This window comes from Myotis brandtii, unplaced genomic scaffold, assembly GCF_000412655.1.
Source record: "Myotis brandtii unplaced genomic scaffold, ASM41265v1 scaffold165, whole genome shotgun sequence".
NCBI classification, from domain to species: Eukaryota; Metazoa; Chordata; class Mammalia; order Chiroptera; family Vespertilionidae; genus Myotis; species Myotis brandtii.
Window position 1 is genome coordinate 10,040,623 of NW_005356042.1, and position 24,549 is coordinate 10,065,171.

A 24,549-nucleotide genomic window follows, 5' to 3' on the forward strand; every position below is an offset into this window, starting at 1 on the left:
ACTCTGAAGTCTTGGGGCTTCTGGTTTAGAAAGTGACAGAGGGAATCAGTGCCAGAGTGTCCGCACCAATGAGGGTGGTCCCAAAAAAGCAGGTCCAAAGCATGTTCGAGGTGCTGTTAACTCCATGGTAAACCTTTCTCCCCGGGCACACAGGCTGGGGAGCACAGAATACTGTATACATCCCCTACTTAGGACCCCGGTCCCGCAGTGAAGGTCCTGACAAGTCCCGCAGCACTTACTTTTTCATAACATCATTATCACTGTATACAGGTCCTTGCCACACACCATGTGGAGCACTTTACATGCTTCCCCTCTTTAATCCAGTTAAACCTTCTTACCCAGGAATTTCCAAAACTCACTTGGTACTAACAATGTTTTAATTTGTATAAAAAAAACCCACACAAAACCTCTTCACCAGTCATGTTCTATGAAGCACACCCCAAGAAAGGAGGTCCTAAAGCACGCAGGCTTCTCTACAGAACCTTCAGGCTCTCCCCAGCCAACACTCCACACACTCTGTTGCTACTGTTCCTGTGTCTCCATGCCACAGGGTCGGCATGCCCAATCCCCGGATAGACGGACCCCCGCCCCCAGTGCCCACCCACAGAGGCGACCCTCCCAGAGCCGCCAGCTGGACTGGGAGGACCCCGAAGGGCACCAATAACCGGCTCAGCCACCCTGAACAACCATAACCCAGAAGAGGTGCCTCACCCCAGGATGAACACGGAGGAATCTTTTTTGAATTCGTCAAGAATCTGAAATGGAAAACACACACAAAACAAGAATAGTCAACAAGTGAAGCCACTAAATGCAAATGGACAGATTTGGGGGGTTAAATATTAACACCATCATTTGTGTGACTTGTTAATGCAAATGAATAGACATTTTTTTCTGTGAAATTATCATTGTAATCTGAGCGACTTGTAAATAGTCAAATACAACCAGAACGTATGAAGCAAAAGGCAGAAGTCCTGACCTCTGTCATCATCTTATTCCTGAGAATCAATCACTCTTAATGATTTTGTAGGCTTCCTTCTAGAATTTACGTTATGGAGATTAGTCTAATTATATCTAATCATAATATATTATGTCATGTCTCCCAACTTCCTGCTGCTGTTTCAAGCTTTAAATATGATTCTACAACCTCAAATAGTCCAGCCTCATTACTTTGAAAACCCACATTGCATTCCATAACATGTGTATCAATTTTCTGCTACTATATCCAGTCTTATAAAGAAGGTCCTTATATATATCTTTGCCCACGTGCACCAGTGTTTCTGTTGGGTAGACTCCTAGCCAGGAAAACACTTGGATGTGGGGTGTGCACATGAACCTCAGTAGATTCCATCAACTGGCTCTCCAAACAGCTGTCCTAACCGACACCCCCACCAGTGAACACACCAACTTTCCTATACTCTCATTGCTACATTTCAAGTCCTTAAAATTTCAGAGTATTCTATTAAAATATTTAAGGGAAGATTTATACAAAAATCCTGAGAAGAGAGAAGTGGGTAAGGGCATGGATGAAATAAAATGGCCATGAATTGATTGATCATTGCTGAATATATGGGGGTTTGTGATACTAGTATCCCTGCTTGTACGTGTTGGACATTTCCCTTATTCAAAGTTTAAAAACTTAAAATCAGGAGAACTCAAACCCCAGTTCAGCTTACTAGCTGTATGACCTCCAGCAAGTAACCTCTCTGACCCTCAGTTTGTTCATCTGTAAAATGGGATAACAATAACTCTCTCACAGGGTTGTGAGAAGCATTAAATGCATGGAAAACACTTAGCACAGCAGCCAGCATAGAGTTCACACTTAGAAAATGTTAGCTATGATCTGTGTTCATAATCCTGTTATTATAGCCAGGTTAGAAGTATAGCCCCTCACCAGGGGGACACACATGGAATTACAAGTCTTATCTTCCTGCTGCTGTCAAACTTTTGGAAGCCCTGAAGCTTGAAAGCAGCAGCATAAGCAGGTGGGTAGATACACAGAAGAACTGACAACCTCAAGTTGGAAACCTACAGCTACTGATGAGCAAGAACCCACTCCCTGGATTTGGGTCTGGGCGGGGTATCAATCACCATAAACAGCCCTGTCTCCCCAAGGAGCCCAAGAAATCCAGCTGAGCCCCTAAGAGCACCACCAATACTTTTCTCTGTCCTGCTCCCAGGGAGAGCTCAGGAAGTAAGTTATATGCTAACAGGGGAGGGGCAATTACCTACCACAAATGCACTGCAGTTTCCCAAGTCAGCCAGCAACTATCTAAAGAGCTTGGGGCTTTGATATTCAAATTCCAAGTCACTGAATTAATATATGCAGTGGCCAAACTGGACAGTAATACCACCCAATGGTGGAGACCAGAGTTTGCCAACCCAGAAAGTCTTCAGGGCCAGGTAGGCAACAGAGATTAGCAGAAAGCTGGCTGCGGGTGAGGCGGGGGCAACCAGGGAATGCATGCCTCCTTTCTACTCAGAGGTCAGCACTGGAACGCAGGACCCGTAGATAGTCAGATCTCAGTGTATTTCGAGAGAAGCTAAAAATCTGGAGTTTAATATGAAATCTCCCAACTTTTAAATGTAGGCAATTCATTTCAAAAACATTTAAAACCATTAGGCCAAGTACAGCTGAATGCATGCATGCTGAATGTGGCGCTGTGGCCGCCAAAGGCAACCTCTGTACAGGCGTCTTTCCCCCAAAACTGGGCAATCTAGGGAACCCCCAGAGGATCTGGGGACTCCAATTTCTCCCTCTCAACACACACACATTAATTAGCCTTAGAAAGACCCATACTGGAAGGTGCAGGTTGAAATACCTCTCTTGTGGAATTTTATCACCATGGAGACTATCCAGCGGTTAACCTGTGCTGGCAGCCGAAGTAGCTGTTTTGAAAACCTTATTCTCAAGCTTTGCCTGCCATCTGTCCCCTGAGACAGCATCCTAAAATTTCACTCCTGAAATTTCAAGGCAACTGATTACAAACACTGTTCTTTGCAATCACTTATCTTGAATGAATCAAGCTTTGTTCTCAGTCCTGGTCAATTGCCTGAGACAGCAGTTGTCATTATTCTGGATTTCGAAGGTACACTGCCATCGAAACACCTTCATCGCTCTCAAGCACTGACTATAAATAAAGCTTACGGATTTTAACCTAAGAAGTGTTTGGATCAGCTTTTGTGCAATAGATTTCATTTTATTAAGGTTCCATATTAAAAGGGGGAGGAGAGTACATAGTTTTAAAAGTTTTATAACCAGTAACCTGACTTGATACCTTCATTTTATAGAGGATGCTTGAGTGAGAAGGAAAAAGATGGCTTCCCCCAAACCACTTGGTCAGTTAGAGGTCAAGTTGGGGCTGGAATCTGGGTCTTTCAACTCCCAATACCTATAATCTTTCCATTCTTTTTGGCAAAACAAGAACTAATCCTTATATATGTGGGGAGCGGGGAGTAAACACAGTGCACTGGAAGTTTATACTCTATAAAATAATATATTTCTGCCCAATCTAGACACACAGGAAATGCTTCTCCCACTTCCCTTCCTTGGAGACATCCAAAATCTCATGGTCATTGGTCACCTATCAAGGGGCCTCACCCTGTGGCCGGCCTGCCAGCCTGCATGTAAAAGGCGATTAAAACTGTCTTCTAGCCCTAGCTGGCTTTGCTCAGTGGATAGAGAATTGGCCTGTGGACTGAAGGGTCCTGGGTTCGATTCCAGTCAAGGGCACATGCCCAGGTTGCGGGCTCAATCCTCAGTGGAGGGCGTATGGGAGGCAGCCAATCAATGATTCTCTCTCATCATTGATGTTTCTATCTCTCTCTCCCTTCATTTCTGAAATTAAAATAGAATTTTTTTAAAAAAACTGTCTTCTAGTGACTTTCACACTCATCACTTAAAAATGACTGCACGCTCAGCACCCAACCCCTCATTTAGTCCTCCTCAGAGCCCTGTGGTGCAGGGATCACCACCCCCATTACACGGATGAGAAGACTGAGGCTGGGAGTGGTCAGTGGCTGGCCCAAGATCACACAGCTGATTGGAGAAACCAGATAAGCCACTGGCTCCATCTCTCTCATCATTGATGTTTCTATCTCTCTCTCCCTTCCTTTCTGAAATTAAAATATAATTTTTTTTAAAAACTGTCTTCTAGCGACTTTCACACTCATCCCTTAAAAATGACTGCACACTCAACACCCAACCCCTCATTTAGTCCTCCTCAGAGCCCTGTGGTGCAGGGATCACCACCCCCATTACACGGATGAGAAGACTGAGGCTGGGAGTGGTCAGTGGCTGGCCCAAGATCACACAGCTGATTGGAGAAACCAGATAAGCCACTGGCTCCAACTCCCACCTACTCTCTGCTCCCTCTCAGCTCTGCTTTGAACCCACCTTTGCCACCTGCAAAGCCCGCTGCCAACAGTAACAGCAGCAGCTCCTGTTTGTGGCATGCATGTCACCCACCAAGCACTGTGCTCTGTGCATTGCACACTTTTTAAGCTTTATACTTTTGGGGACTTTTTTTTTATTGCAAAAGTAACACACCAACTTGGAACAAGTCAAAGAAAACTGAGGTGTACAAAGAAAAATGCAATTCTCTCTCCTACCGGTCTTTCCAAACTCCTCCAGAACACACACATAATCAACATTAAATGTGAGGTATGTATTCCTCCATACTTTCTCCTTCTTCATAAAAACACACAGAGATGACATATAGGAGGGTCACTGTATTCTGTTTTGTTTTTACAAAAAATCGGACCCAACTCCTCACATGAATCTGCTGCTGGTTTCCTCACAAAATTTCATGAACATCCAGAAACACAACGGACTCGGAAGTCTTCACCAGCTGCACGATGCTGCGCAGCACGGCCGGACCATGATTTACCAGCTGGTCCTCTACCGAGAGGCACCCAGATGGTGCCGGGTATTTTGCCCGAGGAAGTAACGCTACGATAAACAACCTGGGGACACATCCTTAGGGCCCAGTGCTTTCATTTCTCTAAGACAGAGTCCCCAACACGCCACTGTCAGACCAAAATATATTTTAAATTTAAATTAGCATACTATCTTAACCTTCTTTTTGGTCTTTGCTTTTGTTCGCTGAACCTAGTTCACAGGACCTTTTAATTTAATTTTAAAATAGCATATTATCTTAAAAATATATTCTCATAAAAACGAATAAAAGTATAAAAAGAAGGCACACACACATAGTCCCTCAACCCAGAGATGGTTACTATTAATAATTTGATAAATTTCCTCCCAAATGAGATAATACAGTTAGAATTGGTGAACTTTTTTACTTTAATAGATTCAGATTACATTCCAATTGGAGGTACAGCCACTCATATTCCCACCAAGGAGGTATGCAAACCAATTCCCCACACTTTCCCCAATGAACTACCACCTTTAAAAACATCTGCCAGTCTAACAGGTGAAAATGGTATGTCACTGTCATCCCCACTTTCCATTTCTGCGACCAGAAAGGAGACGTCTCTGGTTTTCCTAGGAACGTGCTGGACTTTGAAACACGGGGGAAACAAAAACATCATTCGATCATGTGCTCAAGCATCACCTTACCGATTTTTGCTGTTCAAACATAAGTTTTTTATAGAGGAGATGGAACTGTTCAAAGCTGAATTCATCTTTGTTTGCGCCTATTTCCTGTAAATAAAAAATAAAAAAAAATGACCACACAAGTGTTGGTGTCGACCACAAGAATGCCTCTTCCCTGATTACAGCAACAGAACACCTTTCTACAACACTGGCTAAAATCAACCCGCATTCCTCTGAACCCAAACTGTCCACAAGCTTCCTACTTAGCTGTCTGAAGAACATAGCCACCAGGGACCCTACCAGGAAAAATCCTTCCATTGATCCCAAAAAGAGAAGAGTCTCTACCAGAATTCCACGAGCCATAATGAGAACTTCTCCTTTTGGGGGCATCAAAGACATGTTTAAATCTAGACATATTTATAGGGTAGTTTTGTACAGGTCATTTTTTCAAAGCGTAAGAAAACTAACCAAGCTTTTAGATTATATGGAACTCAACTCCAGTCAAGGCTTATCCCCTGATTTGCTTAATGGCTTTGGGAAATTTACGTGACCCTTTCAGACCCTCAGTTTCTTCATCTGTAAAATGGGAGAACCAACATCACCCTCCTCAGACTTCCCTGAGACCGAACTAGATAACATCAAGTGAAGGCTTGATAGAGAACAAAATTCCAATTAAGTAGTAATCAATGGTAAATGCTTCTCCCATCTCTTTTCTCTCCTTGCAATCCCCACCCTTCTCCATTTTCATCTTTTTGAATTAGTTAGATTGTGTGGGGGGAAATCAAAAGGTGGCTTGATAAACCATAAAGTGGGTTAACTCTTCCAGGAGCTCACTGGTACAAAAACGAATGAGCTTCTTGGGCTGAGGAATCCATGACTGGGGCTGCTGTGGACATGGCCATGTGAGTCCTCCAACTGAGGATACTGGGGTGGAGTGTGGTTGGGCTCCTTGACAAGAGTTGGTATCTCACTGGGGCCAGAAAGTGTGCCGCCACATCATCTCCATCATTACATCATTCGGAAAAACCCCACCTCACCTCCTCTACCCCATCACTCCTGGAGTGGCTTTACCTGCCCCAAATCTACCAACAGCTTAGTTACACAAGAACATAAAGAAATTAAGTGATGAGTGGAAGGAGGAATGGGTGGATGGCAGGGTGGGTGGGAGGAAAGGTTCAGAGGGGAAAGGTGGGTGGGAAGACTGATAGGTGGGAAGTGAAGGGAAGGACAGAGAAGAACCAACTCTGATGACTACACTATCAAGACTTGCATACAAAATTCTACATCCCTGGCAACCTGCATGAGAAATCTTTCAAAATATTTTCCAAAACAAACACATTTGTTCATATTACTAGAAGTGAAATGGGCTGCAGGGTGGGGAAGGAAAGGAAAAGTTGGGCTGGTGAGTGTGTTTCAAATCAAGCATCTGCATAAGCAGTCTTCATAGATGACGTCCTCTGCTAGAATTGAGAACATGGTCACCAAGATCTTCCCATGATTCCTTTGTCTGGACTAAGAAGGATCTGGGGTGAAGGACGTTCTTGGGCACCAGTCCACAGAGTTCACAGGCCCGTAGTGGCTTCACGTGGGAGGCACAAGTAGCTGTGAGTCACAAAATTATCAGGCCGAGCCACGAAACTTACCGCAAACTTATCCTTGAGGAACTTGGCACTGCTCACTTTGAAGTTGACCAGGGGCAAGATGGCCTTCAACTCTCGGAGGCTGATGCTGCAAAAGAGAGAAACCCAACTCCGTCAACCTTGAGGGGTTTCAACAGTGGAGGGTTTGGCTATTCCCATCAGCTACCGCCTCAGGTAGTCCTCCAGGAGAAGACCCTGCCGAGAGCTGTTAACTGAGCACGAGAGACCTGGATTCAAGGTTAGGGTGACACCTCGGTGCACAAGGCTTATCTCTACCCTTCATTGGAGGCCAGGGACATGGCCATGTAGGAGATACACAGAGTGAGCAGAACATGGTGTTAGATGACCAGATAACCTCTGCCGATATGAAATGTCACAAAGGTTCAAACTAAAGAGAGGTCACTATCAAACTATACTACAAAGCCATTATAACCAAAACAGCCTGATACTGGCACAAGAACAGGCATATAGACCAATGGATCAGAACAGAGAACCCAGAAATTGAACGTGCAAAAAGATGAAACTAGACCACCAACTTACACCATAGACAAAAATAAACTCAAGATGGATAAAAGTCTTAAATGTAAGGCATGAAACCATAAAAATCTTAGAGAAGAACATTGGCAGTAAAATCTCAGACATCTCACATAGCAATATGTTTATGGATACATCTTCTAGGGCAAAGGAAACTAAGGAGAAAATAAACAAATGGGACTACATCAAAATTAAAAGCTTCTGCACAGCAAAAGAAACCACCATCAAAATGAAAAGGGAACCCACTGTATGGGAGAACATACTTGCCAATGACATGCCTGATAAGGGGTTAATAGCCAAAAATATAAAGTACTCATACAGCTAAACAAAAGAAAGACAAACAATCCAATTTAAAAACGGGCAGCTCTAGGAACTTGCTGCTCAGAGGAGAGTCCCTGGACCAGAAGCATCAACAGCAGCTGGGAATTTGTCAGAAAGGCAAATTCTTGGGTTCCAGCCAGAATGTCCAGTGAAGCAGAATGTCTGCAGGGGCGGCTGTGCACACCTGTGGCTAAAGACCCCCCGGTGGTCCCAAGGGGCCAAAGCCACAAATGTTAACCCCATGAAAGCTCTCAGCCTCCCCTCTGTCACCGCCAGGCTGAAGCACGAGGAGTGCACAGGGCATATACAGATACAGTCTATGTGCAAGGGCACAAGGGCAAAGGGGGTAAAAAATGTACCCAGGAGGCAATCTGCTACCAGCCCTTCAGGCTGCTGCCCCCTCAGTGGGACTCCAGCCGCTGGGAACCTCAAACTGAGGAATGCAATTCTAGAGACCCTCATAGAAGGTGCAGGGGTTTCCTCAAGGGGTGTTTTGACCAGAGAGATTTTCACCTTATACACTGACCTTAGAACCTAATTCCCAGATAAGAGACAACTGAACTCTAAAGGCTCATAAAGGGGAGGTCTCTGGAAATCTGGCCAAGATTATACTGTTAAAACCTTTAACCCATGTTCCCCAGGCCTGGAAATGTCATAATGAAAATGTCCAATACTAGAACATTCCATGTGCCAGATGTTATGTCTAGGAGTGAAAAAGGAGGAGTTTCGTTCATCCAACAAACACTACTAGAGTGGAACCAGCCAGATCCCTGACCTCAAGGAGCCCCAGCCAACATGAGCAGCAACAACAAGGGGAAGACTTAACTAAAGCAGAACACTACCACCAACAGGGGACAGAGGGGTCATGGCATGAAGGCTGAGAATCCTACAGTGACCCCAAAAGTGCTTCTCATGAGAGCCACATCATAAGTTCACTTGGAAGACCATTCTGTGACAGTAGGAATATGAAAAGCTGGACACAAACTAAATGACAAACAAAAGGCAACTTTTTGAGCCAAATATCAAATTCCTATTGGTTGAATTATAGCATAGGCACTGACATAGTGTTTCTGAAGAGTTGCAATGAAATGTAAAAGTTCTTATAGTATGACATGAGGTGAAAATAGTTTAATTCTTTTCTCCTTTAGTGAGGGCCAGACTTGATGAGTTATTCCCAAAGAATGGAAGGGGGACAACTTTACAAAGGAGAAATCTGGAAGATACCGCCTTGGCCAGGTGATCAAAGTTGACATCACCATTGATAAGCCATGTTGAGAGTATATTCCTCTTGATATGATGTGTTGAAAGACTTTTACTTCTGTGATAGTCTTCCCAAATACCCATCACCTCAGGCTATATAACTCCAGTCTAATTATGAAAAACATATCAGACTAATTGATGGACATTCTACAAAATACCTGAGACATGCTCCTCAAAACTATCAAGGTCATGAAAGACAAGAAAAGATTGAGCAAGTGCAGGCCAGAGGAGGCCAAGGGGACAGAACAACTAAGTACAATGTGTGGTCCTGGGTTGGATCCCAGACCAGGAAAAGGATGTTGGTGGGACAGAAAAATGAACTCCAAAGAAGTCTAGAGTTCAATTAATAGTCACATATCAAAGATAGTTTCTCAGTTTTGACAATATACCATCATAATGTATGATGTGAACATCAGGGAAAACTGGGCAGAGAGGAATATGAAAACTCTCTAAATATAAAATTATTCCAAAATTCAAAAATTAATTAAAGAACAGGATATAAGCTTAGGTATAGTTATATTTTAATAAGGAAATGTGAACAAGGAAGCATATAAATGAAGTTTTCTAGTTTCCAGAATTTCCAAAAAAATTTTCTATAATGAGCAGGAGTGACTTTCATCATTAAAAAAAATCCATATGCAGCTTGAGACCACATCAAAACACCACCAACCACCTCCACAAGAAACACATTCAATGGGCGGACTCTGCAGCACCAGAGCCCTGCTGAATGAAGTAAGTCCTGCTCTGTGGGGTGGCCCCCGCACAGGTGACCCTCCATGGTGGTCAGTGGTCGCAGCAAGTCCTTGCAGCCAATCAGCCTGGGGGTAAATCCCTCCCACTGATGTGCCAACAACAATCAAGAGTCAACTACAACAGGAGGGGGTGCACAGCCCACACAAGGGTGGGGCGCACCTAGAGTGCCTAGCTTGGGTGATTGGAGTGGCTGTGTCACTGGACCCTACAGAACACCGACTGCATTAGGCCACTCTACCAAGCCTGGGAGATGTAGCAGCTCTACCTAATACATAGAAACAAACACAGAGAGGCTGCCAAAATGAAGAGACAAAGAAATATGTCCTAAAAGAAAGAACATAACAACACTACAGAAAAAGAACTAAACAAAATGAAGACAAGCAATCTACTAGATGTGGAATTCAAAACTCTGGTTATAAGGATGTTTAATGAACTTAGTGAGAATTCCAACAGAATAAGAAAGGACATGTAAACATTTAAAAAAAAAAGAGTCAGAAATGAAGGATACATTAACTGAAATGAAGAATAATTTATAGGGAATCAACAGTAGAGTAGCTGAAGCTGAGAATCAAATCAGAGATTTCTTGTCTTATTTTTAAAAATAATGACAGAAAAGTTACTTAACCTGGTGAAGGAAATAGACATAAGTAGTCCAAGAAGCACAGAGAGTCCCAAACAAAATGAGCCCAAAGAGTTCACACCATAATTAAAATGCAAAAGGTTAAGGACAAAGAGAGAATCTTAAAAGCAGCAAGAGAAAAGCAGTTAGTTACCTACAAGGTAGCTCCCACAAGACTATCAGCTGATATCTCAACAGAAACCCAAGCAAGGCCCTACAACCAAAATTACTCTACCCAGCAAAGCTATCATTTACAACAGAAGAACATAAAGAGCTTCCCAGGCAAGAAAAAAGCTAAAGGAGTTCACCACCACCAAACCAATAAGAGAGAGAGAGAGAGAGAATCCAAATAAAATGAAGATAGCATAAGAAGTCTCTGGGACAACTTCAAGTGTACCAACATTCACATCATAGGGGTACTGTAAGAAGAGAGAAAGCAAGAAATTGAAAGCCTATTTTTAAAAATAATGACAGAAAAGTTCCTTAACCTGGTGAAGGAAATAGACATACAAGTCCAAGAAGCACAGGGAGTCCCAAACAAAATGAACCTGAAGAGTTCACACCATAATTAAAATGCAAAAGGTTAAAGACAAAGAGAGAATCTTAAAAGCAGCAAGAGAAAAGCAGTTAGTTACCTACAAGGGCGCTCCCACAAGACTATCAGCTGATATCTCAACAGAAACCCAAGCAAGGCCCTACAACCAAAATTACTCTACCCAGCAAAGCTATCATTTACAACAGAAGAACATAAAGAGCTTCCCAGGCAAGAAAAAAGCTAAAGGAGTTCACCACCACCAAACCAATAACACATGAAATGTTAAAGGGTCTTCTTTAAGAAAGAAGAAAAAAAAGATTAAAAATATGAACAATAAAATACTGTAAGAAGAGAGAAAGCAAGAAATTGAAAGCCTATTTTTAAAAATAATGACAGAAAAGTTCCTTAACCTGGTGAAGGAAATAGACATACAAGTCCAAGAAGCACAGGGAGTCCCAAACAAAATGAACCTGAAGAGTTCACACCATAATTAAAATGCAAAAGGTTAAAGACAAAGAGAGAATCTTAAAAGCAGCAAGAGAAAAGCAGTTAGTTACCTACAAGGGCGCTCCCACAAGACTATCAGCTGATATCTCAACAGAAACCCAAGCAAGGCCCTACAACCAAAATTACTCTACCCAGCAAAGCTATCATTTACAACAGAAGAACATAAAGAGCTTCCCAGGCAAGAAAAAAGCTAAAGGAGTTCACCACCACCAAACCAATAACACATGAAATGTTAAAGGGTCTTCTTTAAGAAAGAAGAAAAAAAAGATTAAAAATATGAACAATAAAATGGCAATAAATACATATCAACATTTAATCTAAAAAGCAAAATAACTGAAAAAGCAGAACAGAAACACTCACAGATACAGACAACATTTTGATGGTTGCCAGATAAGAAAGGGGTTTGGGAGGATAGGTGAAAAAGGTGAAAGGATTAAGAAGTACAAATTGATTGTTACAGAATAGTCATGAGATATAAAGTACAGCACAGGAAATATAGTCAATAATATTCTAATAACTATGTACGGTGTCAGATGGGTACGAGATTTACTGGGATGATCACTTAGTAAGTTATACAAATGTCTAATCACTGGGATGTACACCTGAAACTAATATAATATTGTAATTTTATTTTATGTATTTAAAAAGTAAAAATGATTTAAATTTTTGAAAAGATAAAGTACAAGAAGCATAGACACACAATGGAACTTGAGAAAATTTAGAGAACACCTTAAACTACCAACCAATGAGTAATAGAAAGAGTGCAAAGAGTAACAAGGACCACCAGGCTGGATAAACACCCAGAAAGACATCAGGAGGACCTCATCGTCTTGTCTACATATCTAATTCCTACCCAAACTAAAATTCCCAGATCAAATTCCTCCTCAATTCTTAAAGATTTCCCAAAGCACTTGAACCCACATGTCATCACTTCCTTCTTCTGACTCTTAGAGAAACGTGTTGTCCTAAATTCATTTGGCACTGGGTTGTGCTATCTAGTAAACTTTGTTTTGCTACTGATTTTTTTAAAGTCCATGTGCATTTTTAAAACAGAAAACAATAAATGAAAGTGTAAACATGAAAACTAAAAGATTATGTAGAACCTAGCCCAGGGTCAGTGCTTGGAAGCTGAATAAGGATTAAAATCATAATGTGAAATTTTTAAATGGGCAAAGGACTCAAGTAGACATTTCTCTGAAGAAGATGTACAAATAATGAAAAGATGTTCGACATCACTAGTCATTACGAGTATGAACATCAAAACCCAAGATACTACTTCACAACCATTAGGATGGCGATTAGAAAGAAAGAAAATAAGAAGAGTAGGCAAAGCAGTCAGGAAAAAATGGAGCCCTTGTGTTGGTGGGCATGTAAAATGGTTGTGGTTGCTATGGAAACAGCATGGCAATTTGTCATTTGCTCCAGTAATTCCACTTCTGGGTAATGCACAAAAGAATCAGAAGCAGGAACTCAAACACCCATCTTCACAGCAACAATACTCACAATAGCCAACAGAGGGAAGTAATTCAAGTACCTACCAACAGAGAAACAAATAAACAAAGTGTGGAATATTATTCAGCCTTAAAAGGGGAAGAAATTCTGTCCTGGCTGGGTGGCTCAGTTGGTTCAAGCATTGTCCCATACACCAAAAGGTTTCAAGCTCGATCCCCAATCGGGGTGTATATGAGAGGCAACCAATCAGTGTTTCTTTCTCTCTTTCTCTTTCTCTCTCTCTCTCTCTCCTCTCTCTCTCTCTTCCTCTGCCCTTTCCCCCCTCTCTCTCACATCAATAGACATATGCTCGGGTGAGGATTAAAAAAAAAAAAGGAAAGAAATTTTGATATGCTACAATGCGAAGAAATCTTGAGTTGCTGAGTGAAACAAACCAGTCATAACAAGACAAAAAGTATTAGATTCCACTTATATTGAGATAACTAGAGTATGGATTCATCGAGACAGAAGGCAGAAGAGAAGTTAGCACAGGCTGGGAGGAGGAGGAACGGGGATTTATTGTCTAATGGGGACAGAGTTTCAGTGTTACAAGATGAAGAGTTCTGGAGACGGATGGTGGTGATAGTGCACAAAGTGAATGCCCTTAATCTTACGGAAGCGTGCACCTGCTCAGATGGATTCTTGAGAGTCCTTCATAGAGATCTGTCTTTCTGGCAGCTGGCCCAGAACCTTAGCAGAGAGGAGGTCTGTGATAAATGTTATGTTCTGTATATTTTACCACAATAAAACAGACTAAGTAATATGTTTTAGGTCAGCGTGGGGAAGGAAAGATTTTTGCCTGAAGAAGGAAAGGCAATGTCAAGTACTGGTGGGTGAGCCTCAAACCCTGTGCCACACCTGAGCAGGTGAGGTGCTGTAGACAAGTTCCTGAACGTGTCACAGAAGGGTCCCTGGCTCCCCCGTCCGAGAGCGCTCCATCAGCATCCCCTCGGGATGGAAAGTGCTCAGCACCGTGGCCGCTGCAAAGCAAGTTCTCCACAAGTGCCAGCTGCTGCCAGCTGGTCTCCAGCGATGCTGACAATGAAAGCAGGTGCCCACGCCAAGGAAAGCACCCAGAGGCTAGGCACCCGCGCAGGGCCCACTCAGAGCCTGCCTCCTGCCCACTGAGTCTTTCCTTTGCTTCTGTGGCTCCTTTGTTTTCTTTCAGGAAACGCAATTAGTCGTGGGCGACAGGAAAGGAGGGGAAATTGGCAGAACAGAAGTCCGTGCCCTTTCATTGGCCCCTTGGTCAAGTCAAAGTTCCTTTTGAGAAACTCCCTCGGGGCCTCCCAGAACCACAGGAAAGGTGGGATTTCCACACGCTGGGCTCTGCCACTGGGAGGGAGCGTGGGGAGAGGGAACAGAGAGGAATCGAGTCCAGAAACAGACTTCCTCTCCACGGAAGGTTCTGGACCAGCGGATGGAAAGATGGATCTCTAAGGACTCGCAGGAAGGATCCACACTGAGTGAGAGAACCACTTCCCGACAACAGATAAAGGAGACTCGGACTCGGGAACAAAACCAACAACCCCGTACCACCACCGCACGAGGGGAGGGCCCGGAGGCTCCACCTGCCACCCCTGTGCCAATCTCAACTATGAGTCACCCCTGAGCCACAGAGAAAGGAAGCACTCCGAGGAGGCCCCACCTCCGGCTGAGAGAGGCCAGTGTGTACTGAACCCTCCAACGAGGGACCCTTTGGTCCACCGCTGTGACCCCGGAACAGGGCGCAGGGTGTGGGGCCAGAGTGAATGCTGAGTGAGCGGAGGAGGGAAAGACAGATGGCCGGGGGACACGGAGTGGGCTGCTGGCTGACCTGACAGTACTCAGCTTTTCAGCACTTCACGGTTACTGCTTCCACATCAGGCCGTCGGTGTGTGTAGAAAGAGCGTGGAAGGACGCCCAGACTCTGGGTGACAGGGGACACTGGCCTGACACAGAGGTGCCCTGGAGAGGGACACAGAGGTGCCCTGGAGAGGGGAGAATATTCAAGAACAAGAGGGAGGAAGTGGCTGCCTCAGATATGACAGTGACATACCTTTTGTTTGTTGTTGTTAATCCTCACCTGAGGATATTTTTCCATTGATTTTTAGAGAGTGGAAGGAGGGGGAGAGCCAGAGAGAGAGAGAGACATTGACGTGACTGCATGGGAATCGAGCCTACAACCGAGACACATGCCCTTGACCAGAATCAAATCCTGGACCTTCCAGTCCGAGGGCCGATGCTCTATCCACTGAGCCAAAGCAAACAGGGCAATTGTGACATATCTTAATGGAGGGAAGGAAAAACATTTAAAATTTGAAAGAAAGAAAAAAAAGGCTTGATGTGAGGCTAAACATGATACAATGATTATAATGTGCTCACAGTGCCTAGCATGCTCAGTAAATGGTAGTTTTTAATCATTACGTTATTAATAAAACTGGCTCATACCTAAAGAAAACTGGGCACGAGGGTGTCCAAGCTCACCCATAAAGAAAGAAATGCAAATATTAGCACCTCACCCATCAGACTAACAACCGTCAGAGTCCAGGGTACGGGGCGGAGGACGCGGGAGCTCCCCTGCACCCCCTCTCTCTCAAAATGTCCTGCTCTGGGATGTCACCCTGCTCATGTCCTCCTCACCCAAGTCAACAGAAGATGTCTAGACCCACAGGTTTTCAGAGCAGCATTATTCCCAAAGGACCAGGGACAACGTGTGTCCATCAAGAAGGAAATCATTTCCCACCAGTGAGGAAATCACACCGCCTTCCCCCGAGGACAAACCACGTTTGTTACAGACGTGTCCGGCCTAGAGCATTGTGTGCGGACAGGGAACCACTCCAAGACATACTGTTCAGTGGGCAGGTCAAATCCACTGGAATGTATGTTATCACATCGCCCTCTCGTCTGCACAGCCCCTAGAACCATCGCTATTAGCCCGGTTTACTTCTGTATGGTCCATCCCTCCCACCTCAAAGTGAGGGCAGGCGCCATGCGATCCTGTTTCTCCCCAGGACACAAGTGCTCAGATGTGAAGGCCGAAATGATGAGGTCCAAAGGCTCCATGCAGAGAATTCGTCTTTGCAGATGGACTTGAATTTTCCACTGCAATGAGGCTCCACCCCCAGCGCCTAGCACCGCGTCTGGTTAACTGTGACCTCATGAGGACCTTTCCCCAGCACAAATCATGACCCACCCAACCCCCTTGAACATTTCAAGAAAGAACAAAAATCAGAGCGCACCATGATCTGGAGAAAACCGCCAAGATGTGAACAAATGTTACCTGTTTCTTCTGGTTTGATCCACCGAATAAATCTGCTTCCTCAGCCAACTGGAAAGAGAGTTGAGACACACAGAGAGAAAGTTAGAAAACAGTACAAGTCTGGGTTCTATGGAGCAGGGACTAAGGACCCTGGGAAGGGTTTTCCAACTTTCTAACTTGGAAAGCAGCTTCTTCCTTGTGGTCAAAAAACCCTTACTGAGCCAAGAGGCCCCTTGAACTGGTACAGGCTGGCGCTCTTTAACGGGTGAGTCCCTCCAATGATATCCATTAATCCCAAAAAAGCTGGTCAGAAAAGTGGTGAAATTGGAGGGCTTTGGATTCCTGGGGGATGGACAATCCCAGTCAGACATCCACAATGCTGGCCAGACACTCCTGGTGGCAGGTGGAAAATTCTTGACCTTGCATCTGACTGCCCTTTGAGTCAGCTAGTGCCTTCTTGAAGCCTTTAAGAAGGAAGCCCTCTGGTCCTCCCCTCAAACACAACACCAGTGCAGGTTTCTGTGTCATTTCAAAGCACTTCGCATGCCAACAGGTGAAGGCCAAGGCCAAGGCTCTGTACGTGGACAGCCTTTTCTGTGAGACACCGGAGGGTCCACAGCCACCATGGGGCATGTACTGCACACAGGACGCTCAATGAACCTCCAAGATCAAACGTCTCCTTTTTCTTCCCTTCGCCCATGTTGGCTACAGGGAGCAGAATGGATGAGTGAGCGAAGACAGAGATAGACAGGCAAAGCCGATACCTCTCAATGATGGTGGGTGTGGACGCGCTCATCGCTTCTTGGTGTAAGATTTTCAAGCCAGAGAGCCACTTGGTTGCATCTTCCTTCGAGTCAGCTAGTGAGGTGAATGGGAACAGAAATGCTGTGTTACGCTCTGGGAAGACCGCTGCTTGGAGACCTACTGACCCTGGCTCCCCGCCTCCCCAGCCCCATACAGATGGTGGGCGTGGGAGAAGCCTGTGCCCATTTGCACCAAGAAGGCATCTCCTTCATACCTTCAAGGTTCTGAGATGAGGCCATGAGTCTATTACGCGCCTTCTATAGCAGAGGTGACAAGGAGGCATTTTTTAAAAAGAAGTTTTAGCTTTTAACCCCATGCTAATGAATAGGACATAGGGCCTGGAATAATTTGTACCACAATCCTGAACAGCCCTCAGCATTTCACCTGTTTCCAACCAAGGCCAGAGAGGAGGGTGGGAAGTAGGAGATGCTGATGCCCATGAGGGAAGCAAAAACAAGTGGTGGTTAAGAGCTTGGCATCATGGCCAAGTCCCACCGCACCACTTCAGGGCTGGGCGACATTCAGCTGGTTACTTAACCCCTCTGTGCCTCATTTCCTCATCAGTGAAATGGAGCAAGCCATGAAAACACCTGATCTAGTTATTAAACATCTCCTAACCACCAGGTATCTTGTTAGTTCAGACAGTATCAGGCCAACATTGCTGCTCTCATTCTTCCCGTGCTGATGAGGAGAAAACCAAGGCTCAGCAGGTTGAGAGACCTGTCCCAGCGCCAATAAAGGAGAAGCTGGGATGTGAATCGAAGTCTTGCCCATCTCTCTACCCAACCTTGAATTCCAGAGCTCTGGAAGACAGACCCGGAGTGGGACAGACTGGTATCCTGGGCTCCAAGTCTTGCTTGGTTTTTCCTGTTCTCCTACCAAGAACAGCAGCCAGGCTCTGCCTGAAGTGGGGTTAAGTGGACACAGCGCTGAAGATTCAGGGTCACAATCCCCTCTCTCCTGCCCCATCTCCGCCACCCACCACACACCATCAATCAGACATACACTCATTATTCCCCAGACCCAGCTTGCTATTTCCCTACACCCTTATACAGGGTGGGGCAAAAGCAGGCTTACAGTTGTTCATATGGAAAATAATATAATAATAAATAATAATACAAGATTAAACTGTTTCCCATACTCACAACTGTAAACCTACTTTTGCCCCACCCTATAGAAGCAATGCTTTCTCCTTCTTTCCTCCCAGTTGCTCCTGATGCCTCAAAAGCCAGGTTAAAAGTCACCTCCACCCTCTGCAGAGCCTTCCCTGGAAACAGACACTCAATACCCCTCAGCACACTGTATTGTGCTTGGACTATTGCTCTTATCCCAGGGGACTGTAAGCTCCTGTCCACACATGTGTCTCCCAAATACTATGAACTCCTTAAAGGCAGCAACTGTCTTACTCATCTCCAGAGCCCCACTGACTTCTAGCACAACCCAGTTCAGAGCACAGCTCAAAAGATGCCTGATGGGGGAAAAATGAATGACAAATTAAATCGGCGACAGTTTTTCGACCCTATATGACATGTGCCTACCGCTGCTCAGCTTTCAAAGCTTCCCCCCACTTTGGTCGACTTTTTTTTTCCCTTCTAATGAATACATTTTAATAATAGGAAATACAAATAAAATTTCTGAACAGTTGCTTGTCTAAGCATGATTAAAATGAAAATGTTATTATAAAACAGATATTAAGTGAAATACATTTTATCAATAATGGTGCTCCCACTATCATTAATTGATTAATGTTCTCTTAAATACAGCTAATTTTGAATCCTTAGAAACTTCTATTTTTATTTTTCCCCCCTTTATTAAGATATTACAAATCGATCAGATGCTCAAAACTCAGAGGGAAGATAGGGGAGGGTGGGGGTGAGGGGGAGAGATCAACCAAAGGACTTGTATGCATGGTCGACTTTTAATGGTATTAATTTTCTCTCTCATCAGCCATGATTGTGCATACAGTTCTAAGTCAGTAAGTTCTAGGATTGGCCCTGAAGGCAGCTCCAAGCTTCTGCCCTGAGTAACGCGCCTCAGCTTTCTCACAGCTCTTCTGCTGGCCTCCCAGAGGCCTCTCTGGCTTTCTGGTAGATTCACAGGGCTGACCAGAAACCTGACCTCTGGATACATATGTCTATACGTGTGCACATATGCATGCATGTGTGTGTGCATGCATGTGTGTAGTATGCATACATGTGTGTATGTGCATGTTTACTTGTGTGAGACATAAGATTCCAGGATAGTTCCTTCAGGTCAGATAAACTGAATAAATGGTGTAGGCCAGGCTCTGCTGAGGGAAAATGTAACTTGCCGTTAGCTCTCAGCGTGAGCCAGGCAGGCCCTTAACATAATCCTCACAACATCCCAATGAGGCCAGCATTATGATTCTCCCCATTTCACAGCTGAGCAAACGGTAGCGCAGGGGGCCTGAGTACCTTGCCCAAAGGCACACCGCTAGAAAGGGGCAGGGTTAGGATTCAAAACCATGATGCCCCCAAACACGTTAGTAGGAAGGCAGGTGTGAGCATCCTGCTTCTAGAGAATGCCCTAAGAAGGAAACTGAGGCACAGGGAGGCAGAAAAGCACCCGGACGTGCACCCACTTGCTAAGCTGAGTGTGCTGAGGACGAACTGGGTGCCATACAAGATGGTGAAGCAGCAGTCTTCCTTCTGGCGGACTGCCTTTGCACGCTCAAAATCCTTGGAGCTCTTCCCTGGGCGGATTTCCTTGATTTCCATGATATCCACTAAAAGAAAATGAACATGAACCAATTAGAAGCCGGAGTTCACTCCCCCGAGGATGCAGCCACATGCCTGCATCCCAGAAACGTGGCCCAGCTCCTTCATTCCCCAGCCCCTCAGCCCTGCCCCAACTGCAGGATGATGTGCAAATAAATAAAATGCTTATTGTTTTAAGCCACTAAGTATTGGCATAGTTCTACAGCAACAGATAACAGAGATAAAGAGGAATTCCACCTTGGCCCAGGGAGACCCCCTGCCCTGCCATGGGATAACTGTGCACTGTTACATGGAGACAAACTCAACTGATCCCTTCTTCCCCTCTTTTCTGTCAAAAAGCACCTTTTCCTGGGATGGACCCTTTCCACGTGCTTCACATGAAGCGGACCTACCCCTCTCGACCTCCCACCACAATAAGCCAAAGACAGGTCCAAGGGTCCTGGAAGTAACCAAAGTGCCCATCCCCGGCACAGTGATTAGTTCAGGGACGAGCACATGGCCCAAGCGAGGCCCATCAGAATCCTCCTGGGACTTATTTGGCCAGGCTATTCATAAAATTTATCCCGCTGCTGCCAGCTGATAGAACATGAGGCTGGGGAGCAGAGATGGTGTGGAAAGGAAAGATTGAGCCCCGATGTGCTCTTTGAAGCCCTGGGTCCCTTGCCACCACCATAAGAGTCCTGGTACATACATCTCAGTGCTTGAGCTGAACAAAGAAACAGGAAAGAGAGGTATTCCTGGAGAAGAGAGGGGAGGGAAGGAGCTCTCAGCTTTGAGACAGGGTCAAGGAAGAAGGCAGATGAGGTCTAGAAGGTGAACGCAGCATCAGGGTTGGAATAGCAGGAAAGGTGCCTGGCCATTCGCAGGCAGCAACAGGAGTGTGGGTGCAGAGAATGAAATCATAGACGAGAGGATGGAATGAACTAGGTTTTCCGCTTTCTTACAGGATCTAGCTAGATTGAAAACACTAGCTAGATCCCGTAAGAGGGGACCGGAGTCATGAAGTAACGTGGAAAGAATTTAAATAAACAACATTTGTTCTGCATCCTGTGAGTGGTGGCGGTCACACAGATCTATACATGTGATAAAATTCCGTAGCACTATACACCAACACATAAAACAAAATAAAACACGAGTGTGCGTAAAAATGGTGAAAGCCAATTAAGGTCTGTAGTATATGTCATAATATTGTCGAGTGTCAATTTCCTGGGTTTATAACTATAGTTATGAAAGACGTTACCAACAGGGGAAGCTGGATAAACGGTACACAGAAACTCTGTACTAGTTTTTCAATGCCTACAGGAAATCTAAAAGTGTTTCAAAATAAAAAGTTTTGAAAACCACTGATCAACTACAGGTAGCCCTATCCCTGGAAGGGGCGATGGTGTCTATAAACCTTGGGCAGGGAGAGGGGTGGAGGGTCCGATCCCCCTTCTTCACCCAACCCTGAAACCTGGGAGTCTTTTCTCTCTTATCTTTAGTCCACAAAACAAACAGGCAACAAAACACAGATCCTGTGTGTGTTCTGAAATGCATAACCTTCTAGAAGGAAATGGGCACTGCTGATGCTTTGGCAATTACCTAAAAACATGAAAGGTATTCACATTTATTCTCAGAAATTACTCACCCACCCAGCTGACTGCTAATCAAGAGTCTAGTGACTTCAAGCAAATATTTTCTTTTCCTATCTAATCTAACAATGATTACCTAACCAGTGTCTTTCCCCATAAAATATCTCTAAGAGGGAATCTTTGAATTAGCCTACTGTGAGTTTTTTTTTTCTTTGCAGCAACATTATAATAAAAATTGGAGTCTTGACCAGTGTGGCTCAATTGGTTGGGCATCATTCTGTGCAGAAGGTTGCCGGTTCGATTCCCGATCAGGGCGCATGCCCAGATTGTGTGCTTGATCCCTGGTTGGGGCTGTGTACAGGAGGAGGCTGATGATGTTCTCCTCTCACATTGATGCTTTTCTCTATATGTCCTTTTCCTTTCCTCTCTCTATAAAAATACTTTTTTAAAAAAGCAGGAGAATTTATTAAGACCTTCCCTGACCACTCTTTAAAAAAATTTGACAGATGTGACTAAAAAAAATTTTCAGATAATGTAACATTATTGTCCTCAGGCAATCACCAAGTCTTATCAATTCTACTTTCTAAATTGCTCTTGAATTTGTCAACTTCTATCCATTTCCAAGGCTAGCACCACTGTTATATCTTGCTTGGTCTACTGAAGTAGCCAGAAGTTACTCCCAGAACCATTTTTATGAAATGCTCATGCCACTCCTGGGCTTCAAACCTTCAATGGTGCCTCATAGCTGTTAGGACTAAGAACCAAGGCCCAGGGTTGACCCCTGCATGCCCTCCCCTTCCATGCTCCTGCCACAGTGGCTCAATCTCAGAACCTCCAGTGGGTCACACCACAGACATCAGCACATGCTGTTGGTTCTGCTAGGAAAGCCCTTAGCCTGGTTAGCTCCGAATTCTCCCTTCCAGCCTCAACCCACGCACCACCAAACTCATAGAAAGCCCTCCATCCCCTCCTACTATACAGACCAAGCCCCTGTCCCCCACCCCAGGACCAGAGGCAAGTGCTTCCTGGTGTGAACCGTGGATTCAGTGCTCCTTCCCTAGATGGTGCTCCTTTCCTCACCGTGTATCCCTACCTCAAGCAGAGATGGTGGTATCCAGTGCAGCCTAGTAAGTAGTTATTGAAAGAGGAAAGGGACAGAGGGAGATGGGGACATAGACAGGGACAGCACTAGAAATGGGGCAGAGGGAGAGAGAGAGAGAGACACACACACACACAGATATGAACAAACACAATCGGAGACACCCACACAGGGCAAAAGAGGGACAGATACCAGAACGAACAGAGGACAAGCCACTCAGACAAGGAGAGAGATGCAAACACACACACACACAGTCAGACAGAGGGAAAGCAACGTGTGGGACAGACAATGAAATACAAGCAGCCGCCTAACGATGCAAAAGGCCCTGATCAGCCATACACTGTCTTTCACTTCAGCAAATGCAAGCATCCTGTGGAGGCCAGCCCTGTCCCAGGTGAGGGCTGCAGGCATCCACCTTCCTCTCAGGACTGGTGTCCCCCATTATGTCATCCTGACCCTTTCCCTCTCTCCCCTCCCCCAATATGTACTGGCTTACTCATCATGCTTCTGAAAAGACTATGCTTCCTCCATTGAATTGCTTTTGCTCCTTTGTAAGCGGTCAGGTGACAATATTTGGGTGGGTCTATCTCTATGCTCTCTGTTCTGTTCCATTTCTATTTGCTCATTCTTTCGCTGATGCCACAGTCTTGATAGCAATGTCTTTACAGTAAGCCTCGCAGTGGGGTAGCATCCGTCCTCTGGCTTTGTTCTTCACTACTGTGCTGGCTCTCTGTGGGTGGGCCTTTTGCCTCTCCACATAAACTTTAGGGTCAGTTTATCAATAGCCACACAATAGCTTGCTGGACTTTTTATTGAGATTGTGTTGAATCTGTAGATCAAGTTGGGAAGAACTGACATATTGAAAATTCCTGTTCATGAACATGAACTAGCTATTCATCCTACTTTTAACCATCAGTCAGACATTCTGCTGAGTGTACTTGGTCCAGGTCCTGAAGAGTCTTACAGACACATCAGTCTCATCCTGGGTAAAGATAAAGGCAATGACAATCGTGTAAAACTCTTACAGTGCTAATGCTTTCTGAGTGAGGCAGGGATTCTTGTTCAGGTGTTCACTGGGGGCGGGGGGATGCTCACAGGAGAAGGAGTGTGGGGGCAGGATGGGGCGCAAGAAAGCTAAATTAGGCTGCGGTCTTCAGCCTGTTGGCACAGGGCTCTGAACCATGGATCCAGAGCCCCGTGAGTTCTCTTGGGGGGCAGGAGGGCTGGCCTCTTGTTCTCCCTGCCTTCAGCAGCTAAAAAAAAATGGGGGGCTGGGGGTGGGGGGTGTACACACCCGCTAATGCGATCTGAGTGGGCCAAGACAGCACCTCTGTGCTGACTTCTCAATGCTCACAACACTGTGACACAGGTACACTGACTGCCCCAGCTTATAAATGAGGAAACTGTGGCATGGAGTCCCCTGGCCAGGGTCACCAGCTGGCAAGTGGAAGAACCAGGATTTGAACCCTTATATTGCTTCTTGTGGTCAAGCAAGTGACTATGAGAAGCAACATCAGGGTATGCGGCCCTCGCCCCACTGTGCTCCAACAGGAAGGCCCGCCGCACTCGCGCACACACAGGCTGCCTCCTGCCCACATCAGATCCCATTTACGTGACTTATCCCCAAACTGCCTTCCTCTCTGCCTCCCTGAATGGACGCGGCCTGCTATTTTTATATCTGTGCTATAAAGCTCCTTACTAGCACCGTTTGCATTTATAGGTTTACTTGTTCACCTGTGCATCTGCTCCCTCCTCTAGGCCCCAGGAGAACAGCGACTGTGTCTGTCCCTTTACAACCGGAGCCTCACAGCCGCCTACCTCAGGGCCTGGCTCAGAGCAGAAACGCAGACCTCTGTGGAATGAGTGAATTAGGTTTCTCGGG

At 45.1% G+C, this 24,549-nt stretch overlaps 1 protein-coding gene across 4 annotated transcripts in view; it reads right to left on the reverse strand.

The window, feature by feature from the left end:
• Nucleotides 1–24,549, reverse strand: part of PLCG2 (phospholipase C, gamma 2 (phosphatidylinositol-specific)) — a 140,407-nt gene that overhangs the window by 69,655 nt on the left and 46,203 nt on the right. For 3 of the 4 annotated variants that reach the window (XM_005862579.2, XM_005862580.2, XM_014536717.1), the window contains exons 2-7: nt 19,862–20,005; nt 17,220–17,313; nt 16,477–16,524; nt 7,198–7,282; nt 5,579–5,662; nt 712–755 (exon numbers count right to left, since the gene is read on the reverse strand). In XM_005862579.2, coding sequence (XP_005862641.1) covers nt 712–755; nt 5,579–5,662; nt 7,198–7,282; nt 16,477–16,524; nt 17,220–17,313; nt 19,862–20,005 — 499 coding nt within the window. Of the gene's footprint in view, nt 1–711; nt 756–5,578; nt 5,663–7,197; nt 7,283–16,476; nt 16,525–17,219; nt 17,314–19,861; nt 20,006–24,549 lie in introns of those variants that run through there. The other variant, XM_014536718.1, reaches the window with a different exon arrangement.